This window comes from Benincasa hispida, chromosome 12 (assembly GCF_009727055.1).
Source record: "Benincasa hispida cultivar B227 chromosome 12, ASM972705v1, whole genome shotgun sequence".
NCBI classification, from domain to species: Eukaryota; Viridiplantae; Streptophyta; class Magnoliopsida; order Cucurbitales; family Cucurbitaceae; genus Benincasa; species Benincasa hispida.
This window is the reverse complement of record NC_052360.1, coordinates 56,868,812-56,885,761: the sequence shown is the minus strand read 5'-3', so window position 1 is coordinate 56,885,761 and position 16,950 is coordinate 56,868,812. Positions and strand designations below refer to the sequence as shown.

Below are 16,950 nucleotides of genomic sequence, written 5' to 3'. Positions count from 1 at the left end.
ATAATGAAAGGGCTGGCAAAAATATTAGTTTATCTTCTGTTTGCAACAGTGTATCGGGTTCGCAATCCGAGACATACACAAAATAGTGCATTGTTATGAAGAAAATAAGGTTAACTCAGAGAGGATTCGCAATAACAACAGTACTTGCTCATTTGCAAACAAGAAAAATTTATTGGAATCAGTTTACATGTATGAAGAAAATCATTCCAAGGGACATGCTTTCTCAAATGTTTCCTGCTCTTTGCGACATAAATCGAACTCATTTGTATGGTAGTACATGCAACCAACATACGCATCCATCTCTTTCGTGCATCTTTGATGAAGATCTTTAAGCCTGCAAACGAAAGCAGCCTCTAGATCAATTGATTTTGTTTTCTTTTTAAGAAACTGAGCTTTCATTGAGCAAAATAAAAGAAGATTCAAGTGCATACGAAAAGGGATTCTAATCCAACTGAATAGTAACCAAACCCAACAGGAAGGGGCATTGAACCTCACAACCTCCAAAAACCGAGGCAGATGTGAAATGTAAAATATCAAATATCCAGCTAATAATCATCTCTATCTGCCTCTAGAATAATTATTTAAACATGGCTGTCAAATGTGAAACTAATGAGAGGTATGGCAAGTGATAATACGATGAGAGAGAATACAAAAGATGAAATGAAAGGATGTCTCTCACTCACAAAATAAAAATATCCAGCTAAAAAGTGATAAAAGAGAAAAAAAAGAGGGGAAAAAAAAAAAAAAAAAAAAAAAGTGGAACACGAACAGGGAAAAATTGTAAAAGACAAGAAAACAGAGAATGGTAATGAGTAGTGGCTGCAGTCTCATGAGCTAAAAGGTAATACAGCCAAACCAACCAGGGGAAAAAGGCAAAAAAAGATTAGTCACAGTAGTGTCAAATATTTCAGAATATCAACAAACTATAGAAAAATGGATATTCTTCCTTTTTAAAAAAAAAATTTAATAAACAATTTTTTTTTTTTTTTTTTGCTATAAGAATTTTAATAAACAATCAAATGCATTGTTAATAACTATTCCTAAATGTCCTTGTATATTTTATTCTTTTTCAATCAAAGCAGTTATTTCTTATTATTATTATTTTTTTAATAGAATTAACGGCTTTCATGGTGAAAAATGAAAGAATACAAGGGCATACAAAAAAAAAACCTACAAAACTCCTTAGAGAAAGGGATTCCAACTAAGTAAAATGTAATTATTTAAAAAAATAAAAAAATAATAATAAAAAAAAACTTTGAAACTGAAACCCAAAGAGAAATGTGAAACCTCACCAAGGCCCACACCTCACTAGGGTCTCTTTCCATCCCATGAAACACTATTGTTTCGCTCCCCCTAAAGATCCAACATCCCAGCATCCCAAAGAAAATGACCTTTCTCTTTGAAAGACAGATAAAGAAGGAACTTTCCAATCATCAAACGAACATCCCTCTAACAAGCAAGCACAAAATCAAATTCCTAAAAGAAGTCATTCCACACGGCTCTAGCGAACTGACACTCCCAGAGAGGGTGATCCAAGTTTTCCTCCACCCTTAGATAAAGGATGCAACACCAAGGGTTCATAAGCAAAGGCATCTTTCTCAGAGGCCTATCCATCATATTCACACACCCAAGCAAAGCTTGCCAAGAAAAGAATTTGACTTTCTTCGGAATCTTAATCCTCTATAACACGTCAAAGACCGACTCAACAGTGGGAGAAGGATCCAATAAATACCTTAAAAAGGTCTTACAAGAAATGCCTGTGAAAGAGGAGGGACTCCACAAATGAATGTCCTTTCTCCCAATCTAAAGTCGAAACTCTCAATCAAGGAAAGGAGAGAGGTCACCTCCATCGTTTCTCTGTTGGACAAAGACCGATGGAACCGAAACGGAAAAGAGACCGAATTCCCCAACTAGACCAAAAACTCCCAAACCCGACAATTTTTTAAGATAAATGATATTAACGAGGAAACCCAGAGGAGAGGGGTCTATTCCCCACCCAAAGATCCTCCTAAAAGTATGTCTGCTTGCCATTCCCCACAACACAAAAAACAAGATTGGCACAACACAAAAAAACAAGATGAGAAAAGGAGGGGAGATGAGAAGAAAGTCATTGAAATTTTTGTACAATGTATATGAGTTTAGGATTACAGCTGATCATACCAATATTCTTTGTTCATAGTATACCTTCCAACATTCATCTACTACTCTTTTATGAAAATTTAGCTAATTGGAGGGATTTTGTACAACCTGCCCCCTTTAGCTGTGGGGTTGGCTCTCCACTCCTGTTGTTGAATACTTCATTTATCTGATGAAATGTCATATTTCTAATCGTCCAATTAAAAAAATTAGACCATATACTTCATGGACATCAAAACCAATAGAATGTTTGTAATCCATGCCGCAGTACTATTTGTCTCGGAAGAAGAACATGGGAAACAAAAAATTGGAAAATCAAGAAACCAACATAGAATCAGAATTATTTATATAAAGTATTAGTATTCTTAATGAATCAAGAGTTCCGTGGTTCAGTTTGCATTGATCATACTCTTTAACTCTAAATAAAGTGCAGTGAAGTAACATATATTCATTTAACCGTCCAATATTAGCTTCACTATTTCACAGCCACATATTCAAGAATAAGAATTCTCGACATAAACAGTATTCAGATGTGCAGTGCAGTAAATGATACCCTCTAAAAATTGTGGAATTAAAATTGTTCACTCATCATTCTCATCTAACCTTGCATATTTCCAATAACATTAACTTGCATCCACAAATTTTTTCTTTTAAACAAGATACAAAACGTTTCATTGATCAAAACTTTTCGACTAGCCCATATGACCCTTGAGTCAACCCATAGAGGTCATATTACAATTAGAACCTCAAAAACAATAAAAGCAATTCTGACGCAAACATATTACTCAAAAAGCTAGAACAGCCTGGCGGGGGAAGAGAAATCCCCCTCCCAACAAGAGCTACTTATAAAATATCTTTCAATCTCTAAGGATCATAGAGAGGGATAAATACAAAAGAATTTACTATAGCATTGATACCACTAAGAAGTAGTGAGTTGTACAGAATTCCAATGTTCTTTTTTAATAAGAAACTAAACTTTTATTAAGAAACATAAAAGGATATCGCATACAGAAACAGCCCACATGAAAGGAGCCTAAACCTATAAAAAAGGGCTCCCAATCCAAAAGAATAACCCCCAACTAATAATTACAGAAGTCCTAAGAGGCCACGGCCCATAAAGAAGTATTGAATCTAATAGTATCCCACAGATCATCCTAAGACCAATTTACCCCTCTAAAAATCCCTCTATTTCTTTCAAACCAAACACGAGCTTGCCAAAGAACTTCCCCCTTTTCCTAAAAGGAAGGGTAAACATGACCTCCTCAAACATAGACATGCAATCTCTATTACAAACACAAGAAACCCCAAAGTAATCCAAAAACCAACCGATCAATTGCACGAACTGGCAGTTCCAAAATAAATTATCAAGTTCCTTCAAATCTCCTCTGCCAAAACACACCATTGCAACACCAAATACACGGGAATGCCTCTGAATATGATCCAAAGAATTGATTTTCCCATGCAAAAGATGTCAGGAGAAAACTTCAACCTTCTTTGGGACTCCAACCTTCCAAAGCAAGGAGAACAACGGGCCTCGGGAATTCCAAAATTATAGGGGGTGTTTGGGGTAAGGAGTTAGCTATTATAGTTTTAGGTTATTATAGTTGGGTTAAAATAATTTGTGATTGGATTGTAGATTACTTTAGTTTGAATTATAATAGTATGTGTTTGAGATGTAAACTATATTAGTCTGAGAAAGAAATAGCAAACACTGTAGCAAAAATAAAAAAATGATGAATGTAAAATAGTAAAAACTGTAGCAAATGGGAGATTTTAAAATAGTGTTGACTGTAACTAATTTGGGGTTTTGAAATAATATTTACTGTAGCAAGAGGTGATTATTATAATCTAGGATAGTCCTTGCCCCAAACGTCCCCTCTATGGATAGTCCATCCAATAAAGAGTCATAGTGATAGTCCACCCAATAAAGAGTAGCATACTTATCTTCAAAAGTCCACCCAATAAAGTGGCTCCAACAGCAACTTCCAAAGAATCTTGCCTTTGCCTTTCAAGGGCCAACCATTTAGGGCTTCTAACGATCAGTCATCCACACAACGAGGGAGGCAGGCATCAATCCCAAAATCTTTGAAGAGGCAAATCCAGTATTGTCAGGCAACTAAGCAGTGCAAAAGAATATGATCTAAGGATTTCCCAATTTCTAAGCAAAGGACGCACACCGACAGACTTAAAGCAGTCAAATAACATTTCTTTTGCATCATATTTTGAGTATTAAAGCTCCTGTGAGACACAACACGAAAACACCTTCACCTTCACCTTCTTAAGAATTTTTAAATTCCAAATTGTATCAGTCATAGTATGCCTGACAGTCAACCTATTTCCACCAAACTTCAAGAGAAGTGTTCTAGTAGAGAAACGACCAGAGGAGTCCACCTTACCCCAAGCGAAAAGCATCCAATTTGCCAATCAAAGCAATCCAAACTTGGAGCTCTCAATCAGAGATGCCACTTCTAGAGCTCCAATTCCGTTTCATTAATATCAACCCAACAACGAGCCACTGTCGCCTCTTTCTGAGAAGCTATAAATTTCTGGAAAAGCTTCATGAAGGGTTTCCCCAATCCACACATCCTTCCAAAAGCAAATCTCCTGCCCACTGCCAGCTTTGAGTTTAACAAACTTAGAAAACGAAAGTGTCAAACCATGGGCTGTTTTTTTGGAGTAACATTTAGGCTGAGAGATCATCCATCCTAGAGGCCCTTCACCATAAATTCTGTTTACCACATTTCTCCAAAGGGCCTTCCTCTCTACTGAGAAACTCCACAGCCATTTTGAGAGAAGAGCAAGAAATTTGTTTCTAAGAGACCCTATCCCCTAACCACCATTGCAAAGGGGGAGATAGGTAAATTTCCACTTAACCAAATAACTACTGGCCTTGTAATCACCACCACTCCAAGAAAAATCTCTTCCCAACTTCTCCATACTATTAATAGTGACCACCAGAATTTTGAGGAGAGAAAAATAATACAATGGCAGCCCATTAAGCACAAAATGTAACAAGGTTAGGCGTCCCCCTTGAAAGCCAGGACCTTTTCCACTCGGCAATCTTTGCTTTGAACTTACACTAACAGTTCCCAAGAGGGGAGGGAGTGGTGGTTACCACCGAGGGAAAAACGAAGGTAATTTATGGGAAGGTGACCCACTTTACAGCCCAACTCCACCGCCAAATCCATTATTTCCACCGTCCCTTCTGAATGTGGAAGACCTCCACAGTCCGTTATTTCCACCGTGAGCCTGAACTAATGGGGCTGAGATGTGAATTGGTGGCCTCATACGACCATGGACACTATCAATTTAATCAGATACATGATTTGACCTAAGATTTTATTAGCACCAGTACTAATTAATTTATGTCAAACCTAAGAAATACCCCTTATTTTCTTTCCAGTTTCCTGGGCGATCATATTATTACTAAAGCAATGTATTTCCTGACCCCTATTTGCTAGCAGATCAGAAGACGAACATATGATAACTAAAGCAATTTTCCGGAGAAATGTAAATCCATATTTCGGCTGAAAAAAAAAAAAAAAAACAAAATGTTATTCGCTTACAGGGAGAGGACGCATCGAGTGACTTGATGGCCTTTGTCCAGGCATTTCTCCGGGTTCGGATCCTTCTGTTTGCACTGGAGGTATGCCACATTCTCCAATCGACACCTGTTCGCAATGTGCTTTGACGAGGACATTAACACCGCCGATGTAGGAATTGGATCTCCTGCAGCATCTACTGCGCTCGCCATCTCTAATTCAATCAATTCCTAATTTCACCATGAAAAACAACAGAAAAATAGAAAATTTATCTCGGTATCATCGCCAACAGAATTTTGCTTCCACATCGTGGCAGAAAATGAACTCGAATCATTTTTCATTTCTTCTTACCAACCAAACGAATTAGCTCTCGTTACAGAAAAAGAAAAATAGAGAAAACAGAAGAAAAAATTCGTTTCTGAATTTGAAATTTTCAAACCTTTCAATCCACTAGGTCGAAATTCGTAAACTAAGAGTGAGAATCTGAGAGAAATGGAGAATCGGAGACCAGCCCAAGTGAGGAGATAGCAGAGTGCTAGGGTCAGAAATGCTAACTTACGCGGGAACAACAAGAAGAGAAAGTTGTAATATAACTCTGATCAGGGGGTATTTATGTCTTTCAATATGTTTTAACTACAAAATTATTTTCACTTTATTTCCAATTTAGTACCTAATTTTTTTAGATTTAAATAATGTTTGGGTTCTTCGACTCTTACATTTGATTCATTTTAGTCTTCCTACTTTTAAAAAGTTTATTTTGATTTTTATACTTTCAATTTTTGTTCATTTTGATCTCTATATTTCTCATTTGTTTATTTTTGTTTTTATACTTTTAAATTTGGTTCACCATGGTCCTTGTTATTTTAAAAGTGATAATTTTGGTCCTTGAATTGAATTAAAATGATAACTTTTTGAAAATGAAGGACAAAAATGAACTAAATTTGAAACTACAATAACCAAAATAAATTTTTTGAAAGTATAAAGACCAAAATGAACTAAAGTTGAATGTTTATGGACTAAAATGAACATTTTAAAAGTAGAAGACCAAAATAAATAAACATCGTAAGTCGAACCAAAATAGTATTTCAATCTTTTTTTAATACCATTTTAGTCCAATCTACTTGAGATTTGTTTAATTTTAGTTTCAATACTTTCAAATATCCAATTTTAATCCATACATTTTTACTAAATCTTAAATCTAGTCTCTCAAAATTAATTTTTTTAAAAATTAGTTAAATAATAACAATAGTCTTAATGCAAGAAATGCAATATGTTTTTTAAAATTTAAAGTGAAAATGTTAATAATCAACAATAAACAAGTATAGGGACTAAAATAAAAGGTCATGTCAATTAGGAAAGCCCACTTTGGCTAACTTGTCTTTTTATTTTATTTTTTGTTTTTTGTTTTTTTTGTTTTTTTTTACCCTTTATGAAGTTTTACCAACCTACTAGAATTAATTTTCTTTTTTTTAAAAAAAATAAATAAATTTTAACTTTTTCTCTTTATTATAGTTACCAAGTTTGATATTTAAGCAAAATATAATTAGTCCTTAGTTTTACTTCTTCAGGTGCTTGGATGATTATAATTAAACATGTATTTTATCTTGCTTGTATTTCTATTCTAGGGTTCTTCAGAGCTTTTTCAAGCACCATCAAACTATAGTAAGTCTCTTGGGGGTGTTTAGCTCACCAACATGAGATGAGATGAGTTGGTATAATATACCAACTCAATGTTGGTGGAGTTGGGTTGGTATATTATACCAATTCATCCTAGCACTCCCTTCTTCCAATGTCTTCAATAGCTCCAGCCATCGACCACTGTAGATGACTATCGCTATCACACCCCAAGCACTAACTTCAGGCTCTGATAACCACCTTTAATGATAACTCTGGCGAACAACTCCGGACTCCAACAACCACATCTGATGACAACTCTAGGCTACAACAACCAACTCTGGGATCTTCCAACCACTTTTGATGACAACTTCAACTGCCAACTTTGGTCTCCGCCCAACCTCTGTGCAACCAACTCCAGCAACCAATTCCGAGCTCCGATAACCACCTTCGATGACAACTCCAGTGACCTAACTCCTACGACCACCTTTGCGCGACCAGCTCCGACGATCAATTTCAAGCTCAAACTAAAGGAAATTAAGCATGAGGATTTCCATGAGCAGCGGAAGGATCGTTTAAAATTCCATTCGAAATTGAACATAAACAATCACAGTCTTAAAATAGAAACTAACAGGTCATGCACCACAAGAAATTATAGCATGCTAAGATGATATCAAGGGATAGAGTATGCATACCTTTGAAGAACCATTCTTCATGACTTCCTCGATCCATCTTCCAGTGTCCAAGCACAGCAACGCTCGAACACAACGACCAGTGCACACCACGAACACAACGATCACAACCCAACGAACGACCTCCACGAACCAATCGAGTCACACTCGATTCATGAAACGAGTGAGAACACCACCACAATGGTTACCTTGGTATTCTCGGTGTGAGAATCTAGGAATTGTGGGCTCTGTATGAACTTGGCTTGAGGAAGAGACTAGAGAACAACAATCGTGTAGACGATCGAGCAAGTGGGAAATAAGAAACGTCTATTATATAGATGATAACTGGCAGAAATGTACGTTATTACAGCGCAAAGTTATAAAACAATGCAGGATTGCCTTGATAAAAATATACAATATTGCGTCCAAAAGTATTAAGTTTACAACATTGTGATCGCATGTGTCCATCGCGTTAAAACAGCTAACTTATGTATTTTCGTGCAGAAAATGCATTGGCGCAAGGCGGAAATGCAATCCAAAGAAATTAACGTCCGAACGCATAATAGATTGCGACCGCAAGGCTTTGCGATCGTTTATGCTCATGTAAATCTGCTCAAGGTTGCGACCGCAAGGCTATGCAATCGTTTGCGTTCGAAAATCTACTCGAAAAGATGGTCGCATAGAGCCGACGTATCAAGGTGGGCACATCTAGGTGAAAAGTGTAATAAATTATGATGGGACAGAAAGCTGATGACGGTCGATTCCGAATTAAGTTGAACAAGCCGTTAATGACCTACTATAGCAAGTACACTCAACTTTTCGGTGACAAATATTCGACACATCAGACAGAGAATTAATGTCATCCCATCAGTGCAATCATAAGAGAGAAGAAGCCTTTCAGCCCGAAGCTCTATAAATACCAAAGGCCATCTTCAGTGAAGGAGTTCGCTCAATTTACAGAATTTTCCCTATAGATAGAAGTAGTCGTGTTCATAGTTTTTCTTTTACTTAGAAGGCGGAAGCGAGTAAAGGGAGATTATATCGAGAGATCATTCCGGTGAACTTGGAAAAGTGTCGGGAAGCGTCGAAACTAGAGAGAGGACCGACTCTTGCGGAAGCAAGAACATCTTTTGAGCAGAATAGAGATAACAGTGTAAAAGCCTTGGGAAGCAAAGAATTGCTTCCAGGCTCTCTACCCTATTTCCATTGTCATTTTGTACTCTGAACTTATTTATAGAAATGGAAACTGCATCTTTATATCTGTTCACTCTCTGTACATTACGCATGAGTAGCTAAATCTATCGAATGGGTTGAGAAGCACTTAGCTAGCATAACCTGAGATCTTCATTCTATGCGATTATCTTGTATTATGTATGCGTCATTCGTCCATTAGAGATACTCGGAAAGGTAGTCTAAGGATAGAATCTAGGCTTGAAAAAGTCGGATTAGAATCTAGGCTCGGGAGAGTTAGATTAGAACCGCATAATCAAGAGATAGAAGCTTAGGAATAAGCTCTATTTGCTATTAATGCATCGCATGCACCCTAGAGATAGGTTATGATTGTATATGGTCATCTTGTCCTTGTGTGCATCTTGCATCATCACATAGGCAAGAAGTAGAGACTTAGAAATAAGCTCTATAGACATTATCGCATTCATCGCATGCGTCCTAAAATTAAGAGTCATCGTATTTGCATTGGAAAATGAGTTGCGATCACATGAGTGTAGCATGATCGCATAGCTTGAACGCATTTTCGGGAAACGCTAGCTAAAAACCTTCTCAACCCGTTCTGCCGCATACTCAGTGTATATGTCGCATAATTACTCTTATCTCAAATCCGCTGCATACTTTTTATACCTTAAACAACAAACCAACCAAACCATTGATTTAATTGTTACCGCAAAATGATCTAAAAATTACCAGTGCATATTGTTTTCCTTAGACTCTGAGTTCGACCCTGGGCTACCAGGAAACTCAGTAGGATTTATACTTGGATCTTACTGAGAAAACTTGCATGCTCAATGCATTTTCCACCAACACAACCCTTACCATTATTTCATCGCAAAAAATAACGCATCAATAGACGAGTGCCCGACCATGTAGTAAATGGCAGCTTATCGTATAGACTTAGCCACACGATCGTTTAGCTACAACCAGCTGAATGATAATCGTATAGTCAAAGCTCCACAATCGTTTAGTCTCTTTACAGCTATCGTATAGTCAATGTGCACGATCGTTTTATCTTTGCCAGCTATCGCTTGGTGAAACTCTTTCACTTGATAGCTTGCCCATGAGTTACTTTTCCGAATGAGGTAACTACACTAATTTTAGGGAAAAAAAAATTCCTTTTATCTCACGATTATCATAAAACCACTAATAACCTCCCAATCAATTGGTTATTAGAGAAAAAGAATTAATTTATTATAAATAAATATGATAACCAACTTACCATATTATATTTATAACCTATAGTTTTAATATTTCATCTCATGAAACATACAAACCATAATTCTTTTTCTATTTTATGGTACTTAATGTAAATCATATTTACATTAATCCTCCACTTGATATATTTCATTCATCATACCAATTTATCATATATAATTGAATTTTCTCTTGTTAATTTGAACACTTCAAACTAACCACAAGAACTGATTCTCAACTTGAATCCATTGAGCTACCAAGGGGACCTTATAGACTTGTAGCTTGAAGCTCCAATAGTACGTGAATAACTGACTAAACTCTTTAATCACGAGATCCATGTAACGCTAAAATTTAGTCTTTAAACATGTGGATAAATATGAATGTGAATGAATGAACAAGTCCATGTCCCCTGCAACGATGCCATAAACTTGTAACGATAAAAATGGAATGTTATGCTTCTATGTGATACTACGTCTAAGTATATGCGTTGTTAATGATATGTTCGTAGTATGCGATGTAGTAGTGCTTGTCACAAGTTTCCCTGTGCTGAAACTAAGTATAATTCCAACGCAAGTTTCTCAAAATAATCCGAGGTCGAACACAGGGATTGTTTTCATTAATGCGTTACTTATGTGATACATGCGACCGGTTTTTACAATGAATAAAGAATGTAAGTTTATACAGAAATGTAAATTGCGATGAAAGTAAAATTGCGTTAATAAAATAAATCCTAAACTAATATGATACACGATACAAGATACATGATACATGATACTGAGGTCGAAAATTGACTGTGAAGTTGTACAAAGAATCGATGTATGCGATGGAAAGTCTTTATGAATGAAGCAGAAAGAGAAAGAGTAAATAGTAAAAACAACGCAAATTTGTCAATTGTGTTAAAGATGCAACTAAGGTTCCGCTTTCCCTTGGCGTACACCTCTCGGTGATCGGCCGCGTTCCCATATCTCTATGGTGAAACAGGGATGAACGTGATGAACACAAGGTTGTTTCCATCTTTGGAAATACTTCTTGCTTTAGTTAACGCATTATTCCAACCTTCTCTCGATAGGCGGAATAACATCTTCACTTCTGCTCTCACAGGTGAAGATGTCGTCGAGCATGATTTAGATAAACTTAATTATTTCCTTAACACCAATTAACTTACTCACTTAATTCTTGCAATTTACCCAGGGGATTAAGAACACATCATGAAGAAAATGGATTATGGATGTACGGAAAGAGACAGAGAAATGACAATGGAAATTATCATAACATTTAATTCTAAGATTAAGCATTTGATACATGTTGTGAATGAAAGAGTAAAGAAGATGAATACAGATGATGAAATAGAGATTAGAAACGAATATAGAAAGAGTGTCAATGTCTTGATACAGATCCTGAATAGAGGTTGTGCTTGTCGGCGTGTGGAAGTAGTGGAGAGGAAAGCTTCCCTCTCAGGCTTGCTTTCCCGATAGAATTGACCTTCGCACAGAGCTTCAATTACGGGGATCAGAATAATTCTCTGCTTGGAGACTCACCTCTCGGCCTTGTCTCGTGGTTCTCCCGAATCTACTCTGGACAGTCGCTTCAGACCAGTCTCTCTCTCTCAGACCCAGTATATGCACGTCTCTATGTATTTATGTATGTCTTTTAGTGAATTTGCAGAAGCTATTTATAGGCGAAGCTTGGCTTTTTGACTTTGTGGTCCCCACTGTATGGTTATGGTAGTTACTGAAATGGTGGAGTGAAAGTTCCTTCTGTTATGCAATCAACCCACTTTATCTGTAAACATTGCATTTAGTAAAACATAAAAAGAAAAAGAAAAGAATGCCTCCTTAGGCCTTTTTCTTTTTCAGTAATCCCTCCAATTTGGTTAACATTGGTAAATCTCCTTTCCCTTCTTCTTTTACAATTTTGATTGTTAATCAATTAGTTTTTCTATTTATTGTCAATCTGTTTTGAGAGACCTATGATTGTGATAAGGATAAAATGTTGTTGCTATATTATCATCATTCTACTTTCTTTAAGAAATTATCATTCTATTAATATTGCTTTCGATATGAAACCCTAACAAATTAGAATTAAAATCACTAAAACTCTTAAATCAACTCGATTTCAACCTTAAATCAAATCACTTTGACCTTCTTTTATTTGAAAAGAAAATTTACTTAAAAGTGTTTTTTCTTTCTTTCTTGATTTTCTGTATTTCGTTGCTTGACAGTGATGTGAAGAAAACAAAATGAGTGAAATCTTAGGCTGAAGAATCTAAATTGGAAGGAGGGAAAAGAAGAAAGTTTGATAGGGTTGGAGAATCGAGATTGATTGAAGAAAAAAATATAGAATTTGAAGAGGTGCAATGGTGAAGGGGAATAAAAAAAGAGAGAGGAACAAATTTGAAAAAGAAAGAATGAAGAGAAAGAGTTGAAGTGGTGCAGTGGGAAATTTGAGTTTAGAAGGAGGAAAAAAGTAAGTGGTGGTGTTTGATCAATTGAAAAAAAAATTAAGAAAGAACAAAAGGAAAGATGTGATTGGAAAAGTGAGTTGAAAAAAATGTAATTGAACAAAAAAAAAAAAAAAAAAGAGAGAGAGAGAGAAATTGAGGGAAGAAGAATTGATAATGTTGTGAGTTTGATTTTGGAAAAAAAAATCTAGAATAATAAAAGAAGGTCAAAACGATTTGAATTGAATTTGGATTTGGCTTAGGGTTGAAATTGAGTTGATCTTGGGGTTTTAGTGATTGAGAATTAGGGGATTTCATCCTAAAAGAATTTCTAATTCCAATTCTCTAGGATTTTGGTGTCAACTTTACCCCGTTTAGAACCACCGAAATTGCGAGAGATTTCAAATTACAACGAAGTTGAAAGAATTTTTGGTATATGGAATGATTAAAAAAAATAGGATTTAAAAATCAAAATGATTTGAAATCTTGTTTTGTGTCAAAAATTCTCAACTAAAATAAGTCGGATTTGGCAAGATTTCCTATTAAAATTTGTATGGTTCTAATTTTGCTAATCAAAATAGAGTAGAGTAGAAGAATAAAAAGAATAAAAGGGACAAAAACCTTTGATTAGAACAATCGACCTCAGGTTGGAAGTATAGAACAATCCATAGAGATTCTTCAAGAGACAAGATATTAATTATAGAACAATCCATAAAGATTTGTAAGTATAAAATTATACTTGATTTAAGTTGAATGATCATATACTCATCTGTTTAAGAAACCATTTAGACACCAACTTTGGCTTGTAACTAATTTCTTATAAAACTCTTAACATTGTAATTAGTTATATTATTTTGTATGTGTTATACTTAGCCTTGTAATTAATTACATTATTTTGTATGCGTTCTTGTAACTAGTGATACTACTTTGTATTATTTTGTTTTGTATATGTGATATCTTTATAATGTGGTTCATGTGTGATGAAAATAAAAGAGGCCCTAGGAGAAGAGAAACACAAATAGTTTACGTGGAAAATCCTAGATCGGGAAGAAAAAACCACGATAGAGACTTGTTTTTTTATTATTGAAGTGATACCGAAATACAGGAAGACTTGCTCAAATAAATAGACAGACAAGAAGCCCTAGAGCCATAAGAAAATTACAAATAAGCCCCTAGGGCAAACCAACCCTTTTCGACACCCCCCCTTAAGCTGAGACATAAATATCAGTAAGATACCACTTGCTGATACAATAATCAAAACTCTATCTTAAAAACCCCTTTGTAAGGACATCTGCAATCTGCTGATTAGAAGGAATGTAGGGATATGAATATGCTTCCATTGTCCAGTCTCTCTTTGATGAAATGTCTGTCAATTTTGACATGTTTGGTCCTATCATGCTGGATCAGATTGTTTGCAATACTAATTGCTGCTTTATTATCACATAATAATTTCATTAGAAGCTCACTGTCTTGATGAAGATCTGTCAAGACTTTCTTTAACCAGAGATATCAGCGATTAGTCGAGAATGTTTACTTGACTTCCTGAATAGTAAGCACTTACCAGGAGTGCCCTTCAGATATCATAGAATACGTTCGACGACTGTCATATGTTCCTCGTAGGGAGTTTGTATGAACTGACTGACAACACTCACTGCATATGATATATCAGGTCTTATGTGAGATAAATATATCAACTTCTCGACTAATCGCTGATATCTCTCTTTATTGACAGGAGCTCCATTATTAATATTGCTGGCATTATAATCTGCAGGGGTGTCTACTGGTTTACACCCAGTCATTCCTGTTTCTTTGAGAAGATCCAGAGTGTACTTTCGTTGTGAGACTGAGATACCCTCCTTTGATCGAGTCACCTCCATCCCAAGAAAGTACCGCAATTTTCTTAGATCTTTAATTTTAAATTCTTCGGCTATCTTTGTTTTAAGTCTCATAATTTCAACAGTATCATCATCGGTCAACACAATGTCATCTACATAAACAATAAGTACTGAGATCTTTCCTGAACCAGACTTCTTTGTAAATAACGTATGGTCTAAGTGCCCCTGATCATACCTCTGTGCTTTAACAAACGTGGTGAATCTGTCAAACCAGGCTCTTGGAGACTGTTTCAACCCATCCAACGACTTCTTTAATCTATAAACTCGGTGTTTAAATTGGTTCTTGGAACTGGGTGGAGGACTCATATAGACTTCTTCTTCAAGTTCTCTATTAAGAAATGCATTCTTCACATCCAATTGATACAGAGGCCAATCTTTATTAACAGCAATAGATAACAGCACCTAGATAGTATTGAGTTTGGCTACAGGGGAGAATGTCTCAGAGTAATCAATACCAAAGGTTTGAGTAAAGCCTTTGGCTACGAGTCTCTCCTTGTATCTGTCAATCGTGCCATTGGATTTGTACTTAACAGTAAATACATATTTACATCCAACCTCTTGTGCCACTCAAGAAGAGCAACCTGTTCCCATGTCTCATTTTTCTTTAGAGCTCTCATTTCTTCCATAACTACAACCTTCCACTCAGGAGCTTCCATGGCAACATGTATACTACTTGGAACCATTACCGTATCTAGGCTGGTAGTGAGAGCCTTGAACTTAGGAGATAAGTGATGGAATACGAGACTACGCAGCAGAATAAGGATCTAATTACACTCTAATTGCTTTTAATTTAAAGGAAAAAAGCATGCAATTGAAGGAAAAAATAGTAAATTAAAATTGATAGCATACAACCTTTGAAGCTCCCGAAAAATGCTTTTCCTCGCTGAATCTCGACCCGAACTCTTCCGGACCACCACTAGAGTTGACGTACTATCCTCTAGACTCAGAACCGGGTTGTGGGACCCGTGAATGAAGAAAACTGAGAGAGAGAAAGAGATGGAAAGGAAATAGAATTTCTTTTGGTTTGGGTTTTCTTTTTTTTACAGCCCAATTTTGAAAACTATTTTGACAAAAAATGGAAAAGTTTTTTATCCAAATTCAAAAGCCCATATTTATAGAAAAGGGCCATGCAAAATTGCATGAAACAACTTCATAAAAACCCAATACCTAGAATCCACTATCTAAGTGGGCTTAATGTCTCCACTATAAGCCAACACCTAGCCCACTATTTTTTTAGTGGAATTATCCAACAAAAATTTGGATGTTCCCACTAACTTTAGTCAAAGCGCAAAATAGTCATTTTGTCAAAGTCAAACTTTGACTTAAAAGTCAACATTTTGACTTTTTATGTTTTTTTTTCCGTGTTGACTAATTTTGACCTCCCGAGCATGAATCCGCATTCATTTTCTCGAAATTCAAATCAAATTTGAATATAAGGTTGGTCAAAGTTTGACTTTTCAAAGTCAAAAGTCAACTCTTTGACTTTTTACATCTTTGACCATTTCCATCATTTTCGAGCTTCCTAATATGAACATTGTATTCATATTCTTGATATTTAAATCACATTTAAATATTAAAGTTGTATCTCTAAACTAAAAAATCGACCACTATATCACATATACTTGTCGGTTTCTCTCTCTTTACCTAATTCGAACAATTCGAATAATTCTATCATACTGTTCTAAGTTTATTCCATATGAGCTAGTAGGGTAACCTAATGGACCTATAGATCATGGGCTCCAACGATCCGAGATTAGCTGGCTAAACTCTTTAGACGTAGCTAATCAACATTCATTAACTCACGGGTCATTCCACTATAGTCCCGTAGTTGCACTCCCTCACTATAGATATATTTATGTCTGTATGATATAACCATAATTAGTAAGCTAATCCTTCACAGGTTGTTCGTAATCTCGGCTGGGTCATAAAAACCGTTTTACCTCCAAGACTACATCTTGTTCCTTAAGTTCCACTGATCCTCTAATGAACAATTGGTTTAAGGTCCAACCTATAAATCGAACTCCTCTCGGGCCAAGGAGAGGGTGGGCCCCTTGTTCAAGACCTGGATTCAGTACTAAAGGGAACAACCTATCTACTATCCCTATAACGGGTAGGAGTGAATTTTGTCTTGCACCTTATGTTCCCAGCTATCCACCTGATCTTACCCCTGAAATGGGAGGCTTATTAGGCCAGCGATAATGAGCTGCTCTCACCTATGTAGATCTAAG

The 16,950-nt window shown here is 36.0% G+C and overlaps 1 protein-coding gene across 1 annotated transcript; it reads right to left on the bottom strand.

Annotated features, from left to right (window-relative positions):
- LOC120092722 (NADH dehydrogenase [ubiquinone] 1 alpha subcomplex subunit 8-B) lies at positions 1-6,259 on the bottom strand. The gene is made up of 3 exons (XM_039050877.1): positions 6,118-6,259; positions 5,703-5,908; positions 1-334 (listed from the first exon to the last, which is right to left on the bottom strand). The coding sequence occupies exons 2-3, from the start codon at positions 5,888-5,890 to the stop codon at positions 202-204; spliced, it is 321 nt and encodes a 106-aa protein (XP_038906805.1). The 5' UTR covers positions 5,891-5,908; positions 6,118-6,259; the 3' UTR covers positions 1-201.
- Between the last annotated feature and the right edge of the window lie 10,691 nt (positions 6,260-16,950).